The following is a 14139-nucleotide window of genomic DNA, read 5'->3' on the forward strand; positions in this document are numbered from 1 at the left end:
TCTCTTCAGCAACTTAGAAGTGGTTTGGATGGCAAATCTGCATAACATTGGCTGGCGTTTGAGGAGCAGATCAGCAATCATTTGTTGTTTCACATCTCTTCAAATGATCGACCTGCATTTAATCTAGTTATCTCGCATAAACAGATTTCATTGGCTGGTGCTGCTCCGCACATGAAAACTTGAATGTTTAACTTTCTGCGACAAGTAACGTGAAGCAACAAAACTATAATTAATTTTGGCAGTACATGGGAAATACTCCGTTTATGTCTTCATCACATCCAGGTGACCCCAGCCTGAAAGATGCTAGTGGGCAGAATACGATAAAAATGGATCCTGGTGGGAATAAATTGCAGATGTGCTGGAAATACGTTTTCAGCTAGCAGTTGCTCCAAAAGTATCATATGCAAAACTGTCCAACCTGGCAACATCCTGTCTTATCCTTTCCACTTCTGTTAATCTCTGGTATCTGTTAATGCAATTAAACACAAAAAAACTATGTAAACAAACTGTTATAGTCATCTCTGCACCATATCTGATACCAAACGTGCAGATTTATTCCTTTATCTAGTCAACTAATGAATCTAACATTTCTTAACTGAACTGAACTTAAAATATTGAGTATATTACAATTCTGAGTAATACAGATTTCATCTTTGCATTTTTAGATGTACTTTCATTAATAACATTAGATTTCACCAAAAGTCCTCTGAACTTTCAACCATTTCCAGGTGATTCAGGACATCCAGGATGCCCTGGCGACGTCTTCCCCATCCGTATCAAAGGACAAGTTGGATTGCCAGGTCTTTCAGGCTTAGAGGGGGCAACTGGTACCAGAGGTAAAATGTGGAATTCCAGTAAAAAACAAACTATACTCAGTACTCCAGTTTCAACTCGCAGCATCATATACACAAGTCTAAGGCAGGAATCTTCTTAATTATATGTCAGCACTGTACAATTGCCACAATTGGTGTTTAAAATGCATTTAAGTGAAGATAAGGCCATTGTGAGTTCTCCAATATACTTAATTGTTTGCCACAGAATTAATAATAAGTGACCAGAAACCTGTTTTACTATAAAAATCAGAAGTGTAAATCAACTACAACTACTGCAAGGTTATCTTTAAATACATTATTTGGATGATTTATTAAATTCAGAATGGGATTACGTGACTGACACCATCTGAGTTTTAATGCATGTTTTCTGCTTTTTAGGTGACCCAGGTGGTCCAGGATGCAATGGTCTATCAGGTCAACCTGGTTTCATTGGATTCCCAGGGCCACAGTGTGGTCCGGTAGGCCCCCAAGGCCCAACTGGTTTTCGTGGCATGCCTGGACCTAATGGACCTCGTGGTGCTCAAGGCATCTCTGGCTTCCCTGGAAACTGTGGAGATCAAGTGCGGGGAAAAAAATCATTCTCTTACAGACAAAAGATTAGAGTGCACAATTTGAATGCATACGGCAAATACGACCACATTAGGACACATTACACAAAGCTATTTAAAAAATGAGGTTAGAAGAAAATCCTAGAAATGTAATAGTAGTACAACTGTATAGAGTTGCCTGTTATAAAGAAAACTCCCAGCATTAAGACCTGTATCTAATTTCCTCTTAATCAGTCTCAAAATTTGTGAGCACGTGTTTGATATGTATGTCTTGAATTGCTGTACTGATATCCAGGGTGAACCTGGAAACCGTGGTCCTGCTGGAGATAATGGATGCATTGGATGCTTAGGTCAGAAAGGTAGGTGTGTTACAGTTGAATTTATACATTTACACTACATTGCACATATGATCAATGAACAACTATTGCCCTTATTTTTCATTAGGGGAAAAGGGTGACTCTCCCATTGAGCCTGGACTACCCGGTGACCCTGGTCATCATGGAGACAGTGGACAATGTGGTAAGACCCCATCATTTGGGCATTTGTTGTGCATACCGATTTTAAAGCATACTATGTAATAATGAAGATGAACAAAGTTATGATGAACAAACACTGAATACTGAAGTGCAAAGGTAAAAATAAAATTAACTATCTGAATGCATAAAGAAATAGATGTATTGGGGGCAATGGCAAATGATTTGTATTCTGAATCGACCCTAAAACTCCTTCTCTGTCAGTCTACATCTTAATGTAGGGATTGTGTCTGTCTAGAATCAATTTTTGCATCTGTGTTATAAGCCAGGGCCACACAGGAAGTAAATAAAAATATGTTCCACAATTCCACATATTCATGTTTGAACGGAGGCATCACTGGGATGTGGGATAGGAGACTAGACGATGTGGACAGGCTTGAAATGTCTTCATCAGGCCACCTACAAATGTATTTCTGTTCACACGTAGGTCCTCCAGGAGAACAAGGAGATAAGGGTGAACAAGGAGAGAGCGGAAAAAGTGGGCCATGTGGGTATGCAGGTCCCAAAGGACCTTCTGGTCAACCAGGACCACCGGGTATGACAAAAGCCATCTCTATCTCTGACCTTATAGATCTATTGATGTCTGTAATGCTGACACATTCCTGCAAGCTGAGCAAGAGAAGCAAAACACCCCCCAAAAATTGTCTCATATCAGCAGGATAAAAATATCTCCAAATTTTGCAGGTTGCACTGGCCCCCAGGGGCAAAATGGAAATAATGGTTGCGAAGGGCCCATAGGGCTTCCTGGTCCTCGAGGACCCCCAGGGAACCAAGGATCCAGCGGCCTCCAAGGTTTACACACACGATCACACAAACCATATGTAAATAGTGTTTAGGAATGGGTGCATATGCCCAATTGAACTATATATACAGTTGAAAACAAAAGTTTACATATACTGCATATAAAGACATTTAACTTTTTTTCTTACTATTAAATCATACAAAAACCCTTTCAGTTTTAGGCCCGTTCTATTTGCTAAATGTCAAAATAATGTGTGATAATTTTTTTGAGATTTTTTTATTAATTTCTTAAAAGTCAAAGTCAGTTTACATACACTAAGGTTACTATGCCTTTAAAATATTTGGGAAAGCCAATATGATGATGTCATGGCTTTGGAAGCGTCTGGTTAACTGACTGGAGGCACACCTTTGGATGTAATTAAAGGCACACCTCAACACACTGCTTCCTTTTGAGACACCATGGGAAAGTCTAAAGAAATCAGCAAAGATATCAGGAAGAGAATTATGGACCTCCACAAGACTGGCTCATCCTTAAGAGCAATTTCCAGATGCCTGAAGGTGCCATGTTCACCTGTTCAAACAATTGTACGCAAGTATAAACAACATGGGAATGTCCAGCGATCATACCACTCAGGAAGGAGACAGCTCCTGAAGCCAAGAGATTAACAGTGGCAGTGATTAACTGGGGCAGTGGGCAGTGGTGGCCTAGTGGTTAAGGAAGCGGCCCCGTAATCAGAAGGTTGCCGGTTCGAATCCCGAGCCGCCAAGGTGCCACTGAGGTGTCACTGAGCAAAGCACCGTCCCCACACACTGCTCCCCGGGCGCTTCTCATGGCTGCCCACTGCTCACTCAGGGTGATGGGTTAAATGCAGAGGACAAATTTCACTGTGTGCACTGTGTGCTGTGCTGCTGTGTATCACATGTGACAATCACTTCACTTTATCTAACGTGTTCTGGTGCAGAATGTGCGTATCAATCCCAGAACAAAAGCAAAAGATCTTTTGGAGATGCTGGCTGAAGCTGTGTAAGAGTGTTTCACTATCTACAGTGAAACAAGTCCTGTACCATAATGGCCATAATGACTATCGTCATATTTGGAGGAAAAAGGGAGACGCCTTCAAGCCTGAGAACACCATCCCAACTGTGAAGTACAGAGGGGGCAACATCTTGTTGTGGGGGGTGTTTTGCTGCAGGAGGGACTGGTGCACTTCATAAAATAAATGGCATCATGAAGAAAGAACAGTATGTTGAAATATTGAATCAGCATTTCACGACATCAGCCAGGAAGTTAAAGCTTGTGTGCAAATGGGTCTTCCAAATGGACAATGACCCTAAGCATACTGCAAAATTGGTTACAAAGTGGCTTAAGGACAACAAAGTCAGTTTTGGAGTTGCCATCACAAAGCCCTGATCTCAATCCCATAGACAATTTGTGGTCAGAGTGGTCAAATTTTTCAGAGTGGTCAGACGCGAATAGAAATTATTTTGGGAATCCGAACGGGCCTAAAACTGAAAGGGTTTTGTATGATTTAATATCAGACAGTAAGAAAAAAAGTGTATGTAATCTTTTGGTTTCAACTGTATTTCTGTTCTGTCAATTGTAAAAGTCACTAAAATTCCTTTAATGACATTGCTGTTGCAATATATACAGTGCATTTTAATTAAACCAGTTGGTCACTATAAACATGATGAATTATATATTTGGATTAATTATGGTGGTCAAATTGTGGTACATTGTGGCTTGATGGTTTGAATCCTAGTTATTCTGGGTTCCCCAGTGAATGGTGTCTGTGCGTGTGTGTATGTGTGTGTGTGTGTGTGTGTGTGTGTGTGTGTGCATCTGCGTGGCTTGGGTAAGTCCGTGCCCTGCACCCAATGTCCCGGGATGATCCATAGAAATAAGCGTTGATGGATAGTGAATGCTTCTAGTGGCATCCAAACTGATCTATGGTAGACATCTCACCATTATAGCAATTAAGAAGCTTTATCTACACTTTAAATGGATTTCCCCCCATCCTTTGAGAGTATGAAATGTTGTATGTGTTGGTTTAACTTAATATTGATTGCATAATCAGATCAGATTTTTTTTGTGAACATTCACACATAATCACATAATTCCACATGGTTATAACAATCAATTTCTCACATTACATCACACATTGCACTTTACTAAAGACTTGATCTGTATTAACTTGTATTAACAGGTCCTTCAGGCCCAACAGGACTACATGGTCTAGATGGATTAAAGGGAGAAAAGGGTGACAAAGGAGGGAGAGGTAAGAGGAAGAGAGAGTGTTGTTTAGGTGTCAGGAACACACAGTTCAAAGTTTAAGATCATTTTGAATGTTTTTATTGAATTAAAAAGCCATCAAATGGGTAAAAAAATGTGTTTGCGGGCACTTTAAAAGCTTATCATAAAAACCCTTTAAATGATCTTTGTATTGTTGAAAACTGTGCACTGATTAAAGAGGCAATACAACAGGTCTTCCTCACACTAGTAGAGTTTCTAGGTGCATCAGCAAATGAGGATTTGACTACATTATTTCAAAATTTGTCAATTATTATTTTATATATATATTTGCATGGAAAAACAAAAAACGGTAGTGTATGCTGTTTGACTAAATGCATATCACACCAGGCACTGGTGCCTAGAGCTTTTTTAAAATAATCCATTCTGAATCCAAGTGAAAAAAAAGTATATTAGTTATCATTTTAAATAAGCTATTCACAATAAATTCGAGCCGCTGGATAATCTTCACAATTAAACATAATATATATATATAACTTTTTCTGATTTGTTTCATCTGCTTCATGAACCTTTAAATCACAGTGTGTGATTTCTGAACAGGACTTGGAAAACTAGGCCCCCAGGGACAAAGTGGCTCTCCTGGTGATAAGGGTCCCAGAGGAGACTGTGGGCCCCCAGGAGCAACCCAAAAAGGCCCACAAGGGCCTAGAGGCCAATGTGGACTCCAAGGTTCTCATACAGCCATATATAACATACATACATAATCTCTGTGAACTTGTGGTAAAAACATGATTTTGAGGTACATGTCCAAATCTACATAGGTTACATCCTCTGTCACACTCATCTTACAGGATTTGCAGGACCACCAGGGCCTCAGGGATTCCCTGGAAATGACGCAGAAGGCTGCAGACCTGGCCCATGTGGACAAGCTGGACCTCCCGGTCCAGATGGGCCTCAAGGTCTGTATGTGTCTGTGAATGAGCGGTTTTGAAATCCAACAACATTAATGTGAGTATTCTTACATATTGCCTCAGGGGTACAAGGTGAAATCGGAGACCCAGGTTCCATCATTCCAGTACGTGGAGACCCAGGAGACCCAGGAGATTTAGGCTTTCAACCCCCTCAAGGACCACCAGGTCCTCCTGGACTCCAGGGAATACAAGGGACATTTGGACCTCCAGGAGAGAAAGGTTGAAAATATATGTGATCCATAACAATTGGAGAGAAATTGCATATGCTTTAATATAGCAAAAAGAAGAAACAGAATGATATCTATCTGTCAGGTGAAAAGGGAGAAATTGGGCATATGGGGTCACCTGGCCGGGATGGTAACCCTGGCAACAGTGGTGCCCAGGGATCCAGAGGCAGGAAAGGTGAACAAGGACCTAAAGGTCAGTTGTGTTGTCTGTAAATGTATGCGATGCTCATTTAATATGTACCCCTCTGGTAGTTTTTAAGAACTGTCAACCTTTGTTCCACTCAGTCTGTGTGTGTGCCTCTGTCTTTCACAGGTGAAAAGGGTGAGCCTGGTTCAGTGCTGGAGTCTCTAGAGATTATGCAAGCACCACAGGGGTTGCGGGGTAAGCCTGGGCTCCGTGGTGCTGCTGGCGAACCTGGTCCCCAAGGATTGAATGGAAGAGAAGGACTTAATGGTACAGTTCTACATAGACATACAAACACACATGAAATTGAACAGGTACAAAATTATGCTTGGACAGAGGAGAGGACAAACAGAGGTTTATGAGGATGTATTCAACATCAAGTACTAAATTGAACAATACTGGGGAAAACAAAAGTGCATTAAAAGTACAACAATATTGTTGTACAATATCTATAGATTGCTTTACAATTGAAACACAGACACACAAAACTGTCCCTTCACCATCCTTCACTGACTAACACAGAAACAATGCAGTCAATTATATTACCATTATTAATAAAATGGGTAACAGTGCCATATTTAAGAAATAAAAAAGGATGGGGAAGAATCATAGTTAGAGGAACTGAGCTTTCAACATTATTTTATCTCAGAGTTACATTCCATTACATTATTAGAAGAGGGTATTTCTACCTTCCTTACCTACAGTCAGTCAGGAAGTTTAAATAAATAATTTTACTTTCAATATTCAAGATAGCTGTCAGTTCAGTTATCCAATATGACTGTCATATTGGACAATATCTGCTGAGATAATTCTGCTGAGATAATGCGCTCCATCATCCTTCCAGGTTATAATAACTGAATCAGTTATCAGGACACACATGCTTCCAAGATTTTGTGCTATGCCCCGCCTGTAAAAAGTCATAACTTTCTGCTAACATTGTTGATGTGACAATCTTTAATGGCAACAGTGAATGGTGAAACCTGTGTCTGTACCCCGCAGGTCAGAAAGGCTCCAAAGGTGCACAAGGAGTCAGAGGAGCAGAAGGACCTCCTGGACCAGAGGGAGCTACTGGAGATCAGGGGACAAGAGGAGAGCGAGGAGTGCAGGGGCAGCAGGGTGAGAGTGACTGTTTCATGCTTGTTGGGGCAGTGGTGGCCTAGTGGTTAAGGAAGCGGCCCCGTAATCACAAAGTTGCTGGTTCGAATCCGCCAAGGTGCCACTGATGTGCCATTGAAGAAAGCACTGTGCCCACACACTGCTCCCTGAGCACTTTTCATGGCTGCCCACTGCTCACCAGAGGTGATGGGTTAAAAGCAGAGGCATTGTCACCGTGTGTTGTGCTGTGTATCACTTTCATTTTCACATCAAATTCACCCTTGATCTGTGCTTAACCTGCGGCTTTAGGCTTCTTTTACTATGCAGCTGAATGACTATATTCAGTTTAGACTTGTGACCTTAACAATAAGTTTATATTTATCTGTCCAATTCTGTACAAATGCAGCATCCATCTGTAGCTGTCAAATTGTTCCTCATATTTCAAATTTTTCTCAATAATCATATTTCATCTCATCTGCTGGGCAGCACTAATTTGCTTCTTTTTTTTTTTTCAAGTAAAGCAACTTACTTACTGCTTTTAGACTTCTGTTAGTTGGAAGGAAATAGGTTCCATTTAGAAGCTTGATGTAACGTATGGTTGCACCATATCTCAGTGTTGCTGGCCCTTATTATCATTGCAATGTGTTTCCAATAATCCTAATTAACTCTATTGTTCCTCCTTCCTGTTGTCACTTCTGACTTGTCTACAAATGCCTATGTGTGTCAAGTCCGCGAGCTGACGGTGGAATGAAGCGCAGAAAAAGGACATAATGGGAAAAAAAGATTTATTATACATTTACATTTACAGCATTTATCAGACACCCTTATCCAGAGCGACTTACAGTCAGTAGTAAGTCGCTACTAGGGATAGTCACCCCCTGGAGCAACTTGGGTCTTGCTCAGGGATACAATGGTAGTAAGTGGGATTTGAACCTGGGTCTTCTGGATCATAGGCGAGTCTGTTTCCCACTAGGCTACTACCACCCTGATACAATAAATGACAAAGAGCCGAAAACAGGGGAAACAAAAGGAGAAAACACAAACTAACCTGCAGGTGTTGGGCCGTACGGTTCAGTTAAAAATGTCGCAGCCTTGGTGGGCTGCTCAACAAGTCCTTATAACCAGGCTTCAGTCATGTCTACCTAATTAACCACACATGTTCCATGGCTGGAGCCCAGATGTCAAGCAGATTGGTGGCAGGTACGTTTCCAGGTCCACTCAATCGTGACAATGTGTACGTATCTGCTGCTTCCATACAGTCGAGATTTCGCCACAGAGCATTGTTTCGTTTGTTGAATAGGTTTGAAGTGATATTTATCTCTGCTCATTCCTCCCCACATCAGGATCTTAAAATCTGCAACTGGATGAGAGATACAGGAAACAGAAACAGTGATATAATAATGCGATTAACGTGAGGAAATAATGTCTCGTAAGAGACATTTTAGTATAGTTTTTATCTGGTAAACCATATGTAGTCTTATTTATTACATGATATATATTACATGATATATTTTGTTATAGTTATTGTCACATGACTAGCATTTAAAGCTTGTCTTAATCACATCAAGTCAAATCAAATCACAAAGGTGTGTAGACGGAGATATTTTATCATCAATTTTGTTGACAAAAAGAAAATGATAATTTTTCTCAAATACAATGATACAATGGTACGATACTTCAATATTTAGGATCTGACAACACTGATAGACACTAGGCAAAAGTGAGGAAATGAGAGGAGAGTTCCTGGTCAGAATGCATAGAGGATGAAGAAGCCAGGGTCGGAGAATGGCTGGTTTGGTTGTAATCCCTTCTCAATGCAGTGTATACCGATCGTACAAGTAACGCTGTGTGTGTGTGTGTGTGTGTGTGTGTGTGTGTGTGTGTGTATAATCGTCTTGAAACTGTCTGTACACGCATTTGGTTTGTGTGCTAAATAAATGTGGCTGCCTCCGGGACATGACCGGCCCCATGTGCGTTAGCCTTCTATAGCCTCCAGCTGCTACACAATCCCAGCTCGGGAAATGCACCGCATTCTCCGGCCAGCACAGATCTGTTAAAATCACTGTTTTAAAAAAAAAAATTGCAGTATGTACGTAGTTAAAAAAATATTTCCTGTAACATCTTGCTTCATTAATATCTCATGTTAAAAATGTGCACACTGTAAAAAAAAAGATTGGCTATTCCAACTAAAAAATAGCCCGTAACCTGTTACTTTTAAAATGTTTAGTTGGTTGAATTGGAGATGTGCAGACTAATTTGTTTTTGTTGTGCTTATCATGTCTACATGTAGACCTAAGTGAAAATATAACATTGTCAATTAAACGTTCTATTTTGATTAAACATGTCTCGTTAGACCAACAAGCAGACTCAAATTTAAATATTATGTTGAGTCGATTAAATGTTCCAAGGTGACTGAACATTAAATTTTGATTTGAACTGCAAAATCATTCTGGTTACTCCAACTGAAGCCTGTTTGGTGACCCGTTCAACCAAAGTTTTTTAGTTGGTTCAATTGAAGTTGTGTAAACTAAATGTTTAAAAAGTAGGGCTGCAACAACGAATCGATTGAATCGATAAAAATCGATTACTAAAAGAGTTGGCAACGAATTTCCTAATCGATTCGTTATGTTATGCGCGACGCGGAGACGTTTGATTAACAGCGTGGCGCAAAAATAAAAAAAAACAAGCGGAGGTAGAGGGAAAATACATGGCGGAGGCAGAGAAATCTGCGAGAAAATATGCAAAAGCGACATGGCATGGCACGGGAGCACCACGGCAATGATCCTGCACCTGAAACGCAAACATTTTGGAGTGTTTGAGGAGGAAGAAGGGAGTTCAGCAGCAGGGTAAGTTGCTACAGAATCCTACTTTTGTTACGTTTTGAAGTGAGGAACGTAATGTCCCTGGTGCTGGTGTTTAACTCACCGCGGAGGAGAATCTCATTAAGATTAGTTTTCTTACCCCATTGGCAGATAATTTTGCTTGTTTTAAACAATCAATTTTGAGAAGTTTTATCAGAAAACAAGACATCATTTCTTATGCTATTTCATGTGTCTAGTAAATGTATCTTGATTTAAGATTTTTTAGTGATTTGGACTACTAAGTTAGAAAAGCATTTTTTTGCAGTGTGTGTGTGTGTGTGTGTGTCAGTGTGAGTTTGTGAGTGTGTGCGTCTGCGAGTGTGTGCATCTGCAGTGTAGTGTAGAGATCAAGTTCTGACATTCAAACAAATCCTGTTAAATTTTCTGATTTGTATTGTTCTTTATTTTTTTATAAATTATTTATCGTTCTGGCAGCTCAGGTGGCACTTTAATAAAAAAAAAAAAAAGTCTATATTTGGCAGATGTAAAGCATTCATTGTATGTTTTTTGTGTTAGTCATTTTTTATCTTATTTTATTATTATTATAACAGCTCAAGGAGCAACATGTTTGTGCACTTTCTAAAGATTTTGGTTCTGTTTTTGAATAAAGGGTTGGAAATGAATGCTTTTCTTGTTTTTGTTTTTCTTATCCGATTCTACGATTAATAAAAAAATGATCAACAGATTAATCGATTATTAAAATAATCGTTAGTTGCAGCCCTATTAAAAATATTAAGGAAACACTTAAACAACACAATATAACTTCAAATCAATCAATTTTCTGTGAAATCAAACTGTTCACTGATGCCAGTATGCAGAGTCCATTTTAATTGAACATAACTAATGTATTCTGTAAGGTAGTACCAAAACTACAATGTTAGATGTCTGAGGTAGAAATGAGTTGTGAGAACATTCATTTTATAGACACAAATATTTGTGTTATGCTGTTAAATTAAAAGATGGGCAGGACCTAGCTCCCATATTAATACTATTTACTATTAGCCATAGCTGCTACTCTAATAATAACTGTTAATGAAGCTGTGCATGGTAATGATGCCACTGTCAATGTCAATAATGTTCATTACTGAATATCGAAATACACACATTTTTTATGTTGATTTATATTTGAGTATTGATTATGTTTGGACAACCGTAGTCTTGACTATATAGTTTAACGTGTGACTATTTATTTAACATGAGGTTGAATGGATGTCTGCTTCTTTGTACAGCTTACTGTTATCTTCTTTCCCACTCTTTAGGTCCTGCAGGAGAGAGAGGAGACCCTGGCTTTCCTGGAGCAGTCTCAAGATACAACTCTGGATTCCTCTTAGTAATTCACAGTCAATCGGATTCAGTTCCAGTATGTCCAACACATATGAATGCCCTTTGGACTGGATATAGCCTCCTTTATGTCGAGGGACAGGAGAAGGCACACACCCAAGACCTGGGTATGCATAATAATAATAATAATAATAATAAATTTTATTTAAAACATATTTTATATTTTAGCTGATGAAGATTGTATATTAGTGTTTTTTTTTTTTTTTTTTTAGAAATAATGTTTTGTACGGATTGGCAAGGGCCCATGCTTACAGAATTAAATTTTCTCTAAAACTTCTTAAGCTAGCAGGCTAACATCTATTGCTAACTTTAACATATTAACCACGGTTGGCAAGAGCTTTCTAAAATAGAAAGCAATTTTACATTGTCTTTACTTTGTCATTGTGGAATGCCTTTAGATGTCTTTTAAAGTTTGTGGTGTTTTTTCACCATATTTTGTGGCCTCCCTTCTCCCCATGTTTTTGCGACCACACATTCGGTTTTCTTTTCCACTTCATTGTAAAGAAAATGCGTCCAAAGTTTGATTTATCTCTTTTTTCTCAGCCATCTGCTCACCCTCCAGAATTATACCAAAAACTAAATAACCCTGTGAATGGGGATTTAGTGAGTGACATCATCTGTGCAACTGGATGGGAGACACAGGAAACAGAAATAATAATCATTAAATGATTATTATGCAATTAAATGAGAGGAAATTATGTTTTATCTAGTTTTGTAATCTTGTTTCAGTCACATCAAAGGTTCATTGACAAATTAATTTGTCAAAAATGTTGTTGACAAAGACAACACTAGTTACCACTGGTTTCCAAAAGAAGGGAAGATACTGGGGTGAGATTCTGCAAAATGGTTTTATGGTTTTCTTTGGGAAAACACTGAAGATATGACACTACAATGTAAAGTACTAGTCAGTGGCCAGCTTCGATATTAGTGTAATTAAACAGTAAAACCATTAATGTCTAAACCCCTGTAAATAAAGGTGAGTACACCCCTAAGTGAAACTGTTTAAATTGTACCCGATTAGCCATCCCTCCCTGGTGTCATGTGACTGGTGACTGTTAGCTTAGCGGGTAAGGAAGCTGACCCATAATTAGAAGGTTGCTGGTTCAAATCCCATCAAGCTCCAAGCCTTAAACCTCCCTGGTAGGCCTGATTTGTCCACCTGACTCAACCATTCCTCCAGCTCCTTGCTGGATTTCTGGATGGAAGTAGAATATTTGAGGCTACAGTCAAAGTGTCACAACCATGCGGGCATGACGAGGCAAGTGCACGGAGAGGAGGACTGAGAGGTGACGAGGAGACGAGGAAGGAAGGACGCAATCACTGACATCACGAAACCGGGGTTTAATAGAAGCACAAGACAGGGGAGACATCCGAGACACTGGTGAACATGGAACATAACTTCAAAGACCTGACGGCGAACAGAAACGAACAGGGCAGCGTTATACAATTGACACAGGTGAAAACGATTGGGGAACATTTCCGGATCCCGGACCGGAGTAACCCCTTTCGGACCGGATCATGACACAAAGTGTTTCCCCAAGGCTCTTTACTGGCTGCTCTTTGATGGATGGACTAGAGGCTCCAGACACTGAGAAGTGGAACTTGTCCATTACTTTTCCTCTCTTTAGCACTGGAGACCTTGATTGGTTAAAACCTTGCACAGGTGATGAGTTTCTCTAGACCTTGGGGGATCGATGAGGTTTTAACAGTCAGGTCTCGACGACTAACAAATTTTGGTTTCCTGTCTGGGCTTCTCCTGCATCTCACTAAGGTCAGATCCTGTGCATTGCAGGACAGGAAATAAGGAGATTGCCAACAACCTAAAACTGAGCTGAGGCACAGTGGATAAGGCCATGTGTTGGTTTAACAGGAAAGGTTTTTGATGCGTGCCTCTGAATGTCTTTCCGTTCACAACCCAGAAGTATATGCAGCCAGGGTCGGCATGCCACATAAACTCTGGACAACCATCTTCAACATCGCTTGCTCATTGTCATTTATTGCTTTGCTGCTAAGCTTTTCCAAAATCATTGTCTGATCTTGATCAACACCAACTACCTGTTTTCAACACTCTCTCTGGATTACCCTTGTCTGCCTTTTCTCTGCCACAAATGTTGCCAAGTAACTGCTCCGACCCGAACTATTCTGCCTCAACCTCCGATGTACCTGATCAATCCCTCCCCTGACCCACCCAACCTCTACAGCCTGCAGTTAGTCCAGTGAAGCAGACACATAATCGGAAGGTTGCCTGTTCGATTGCCGAGCTGCCATGGTGCCACTGAGGTGACACTGACCATCTCCACACACTACTTCCCAGGTGTCTTTTATGGCTGCCCACTTCTCACTAAGGCAATAAATGCAGAGGACACAATTCATCATGTGCTCAGTGTGCTGTGCTTGCTGTGCTTCACAATGACAATCACGTCATTTTCACTTCACGTTGTGATACAGCTACGCCATGGTAACCCCTGCTCTTGCTGTCTCCTCAGCAGCATAAAACCGGCATCAGCATTTGAAGCACACCACTCCCATGAATGGCCGTATTCATGCCAGCGCTCCC

General features: G+C 40.2%; 1 protein-coding gene across 3 annotated transcripts in view; it reads left to right on the plus strand.

Annotated features, from left to right (window-relative positions):
- col4a4 (collagen, type IV, alpha 4) overlaps nucleotides 1-14139 on the plus strand; it is a 70855-nt gene that overhangs the window by 51624 nt on the left and 5092 nt on the right. For all 3 annotated transcript variants that reach the window (XM_028961132.1, XM_028961131.1, XM_028961133.1), the window contains 14 exons: nucleotides 729-836; nucleotides 1212-1393; nucleotides 1677-1740; nucleotides 1826-1900; nucleotides 2342-2449; nucleotides 2599-2706; nucleotides 4860-4931; nucleotides 5504-5632; nucleotides 5755-5862; nucleotides 5938-6093; nucleotides 6187-6294; nucleotides 6415-6555; nucleotides 7285-7401; nucleotides 11501-11689. In XM_028961132.1, coding sequence (XP_028816965.1) covers nucleotides 729-836; nucleotides 1212-1393; nucleotides 1677-1740; nucleotides 1826-1900; nucleotides 2342-2449; nucleotides 2599-2706; nucleotides 4860-4931; nucleotides 5504-5632; nucleotides 5755-5862; nucleotides 5938-6093; nucleotides 6187-6294; nucleotides 6415-6555; nucleotides 7285-7401; nucleotides 11501-11689 — 1665 coding nt within the window. The remainder of the gene's footprint in view (nucleotides 1-728; nucleotides 837-1211; nucleotides 1394-1676; nucleotides 1741-1825; nucleotides 1901-2341; nucleotides 2450-2598; nucleotides 2707-4859; nucleotides 4932-5503; nucleotides 5633-5754; nucleotides 5863-5937; nucleotides 6094-6186; nucleotides 6295-6414; nucleotides 6556-7284; nucleotides 7402-11500; nucleotides 11690-14139) is intronic.

This window comes from Denticeps clupeoides, chromosome 19, assembly GCF_900700375.1.
Source record: "Denticeps clupeoides chromosome 19, fDenClu1.1, whole genome shotgun sequence".
Classification (NCBI taxonomy): Eukaryota; Metazoa; Chordata; class Actinopteri; order Clupeiformes; family Denticipitidae; genus Denticeps; species Denticeps clupeoides.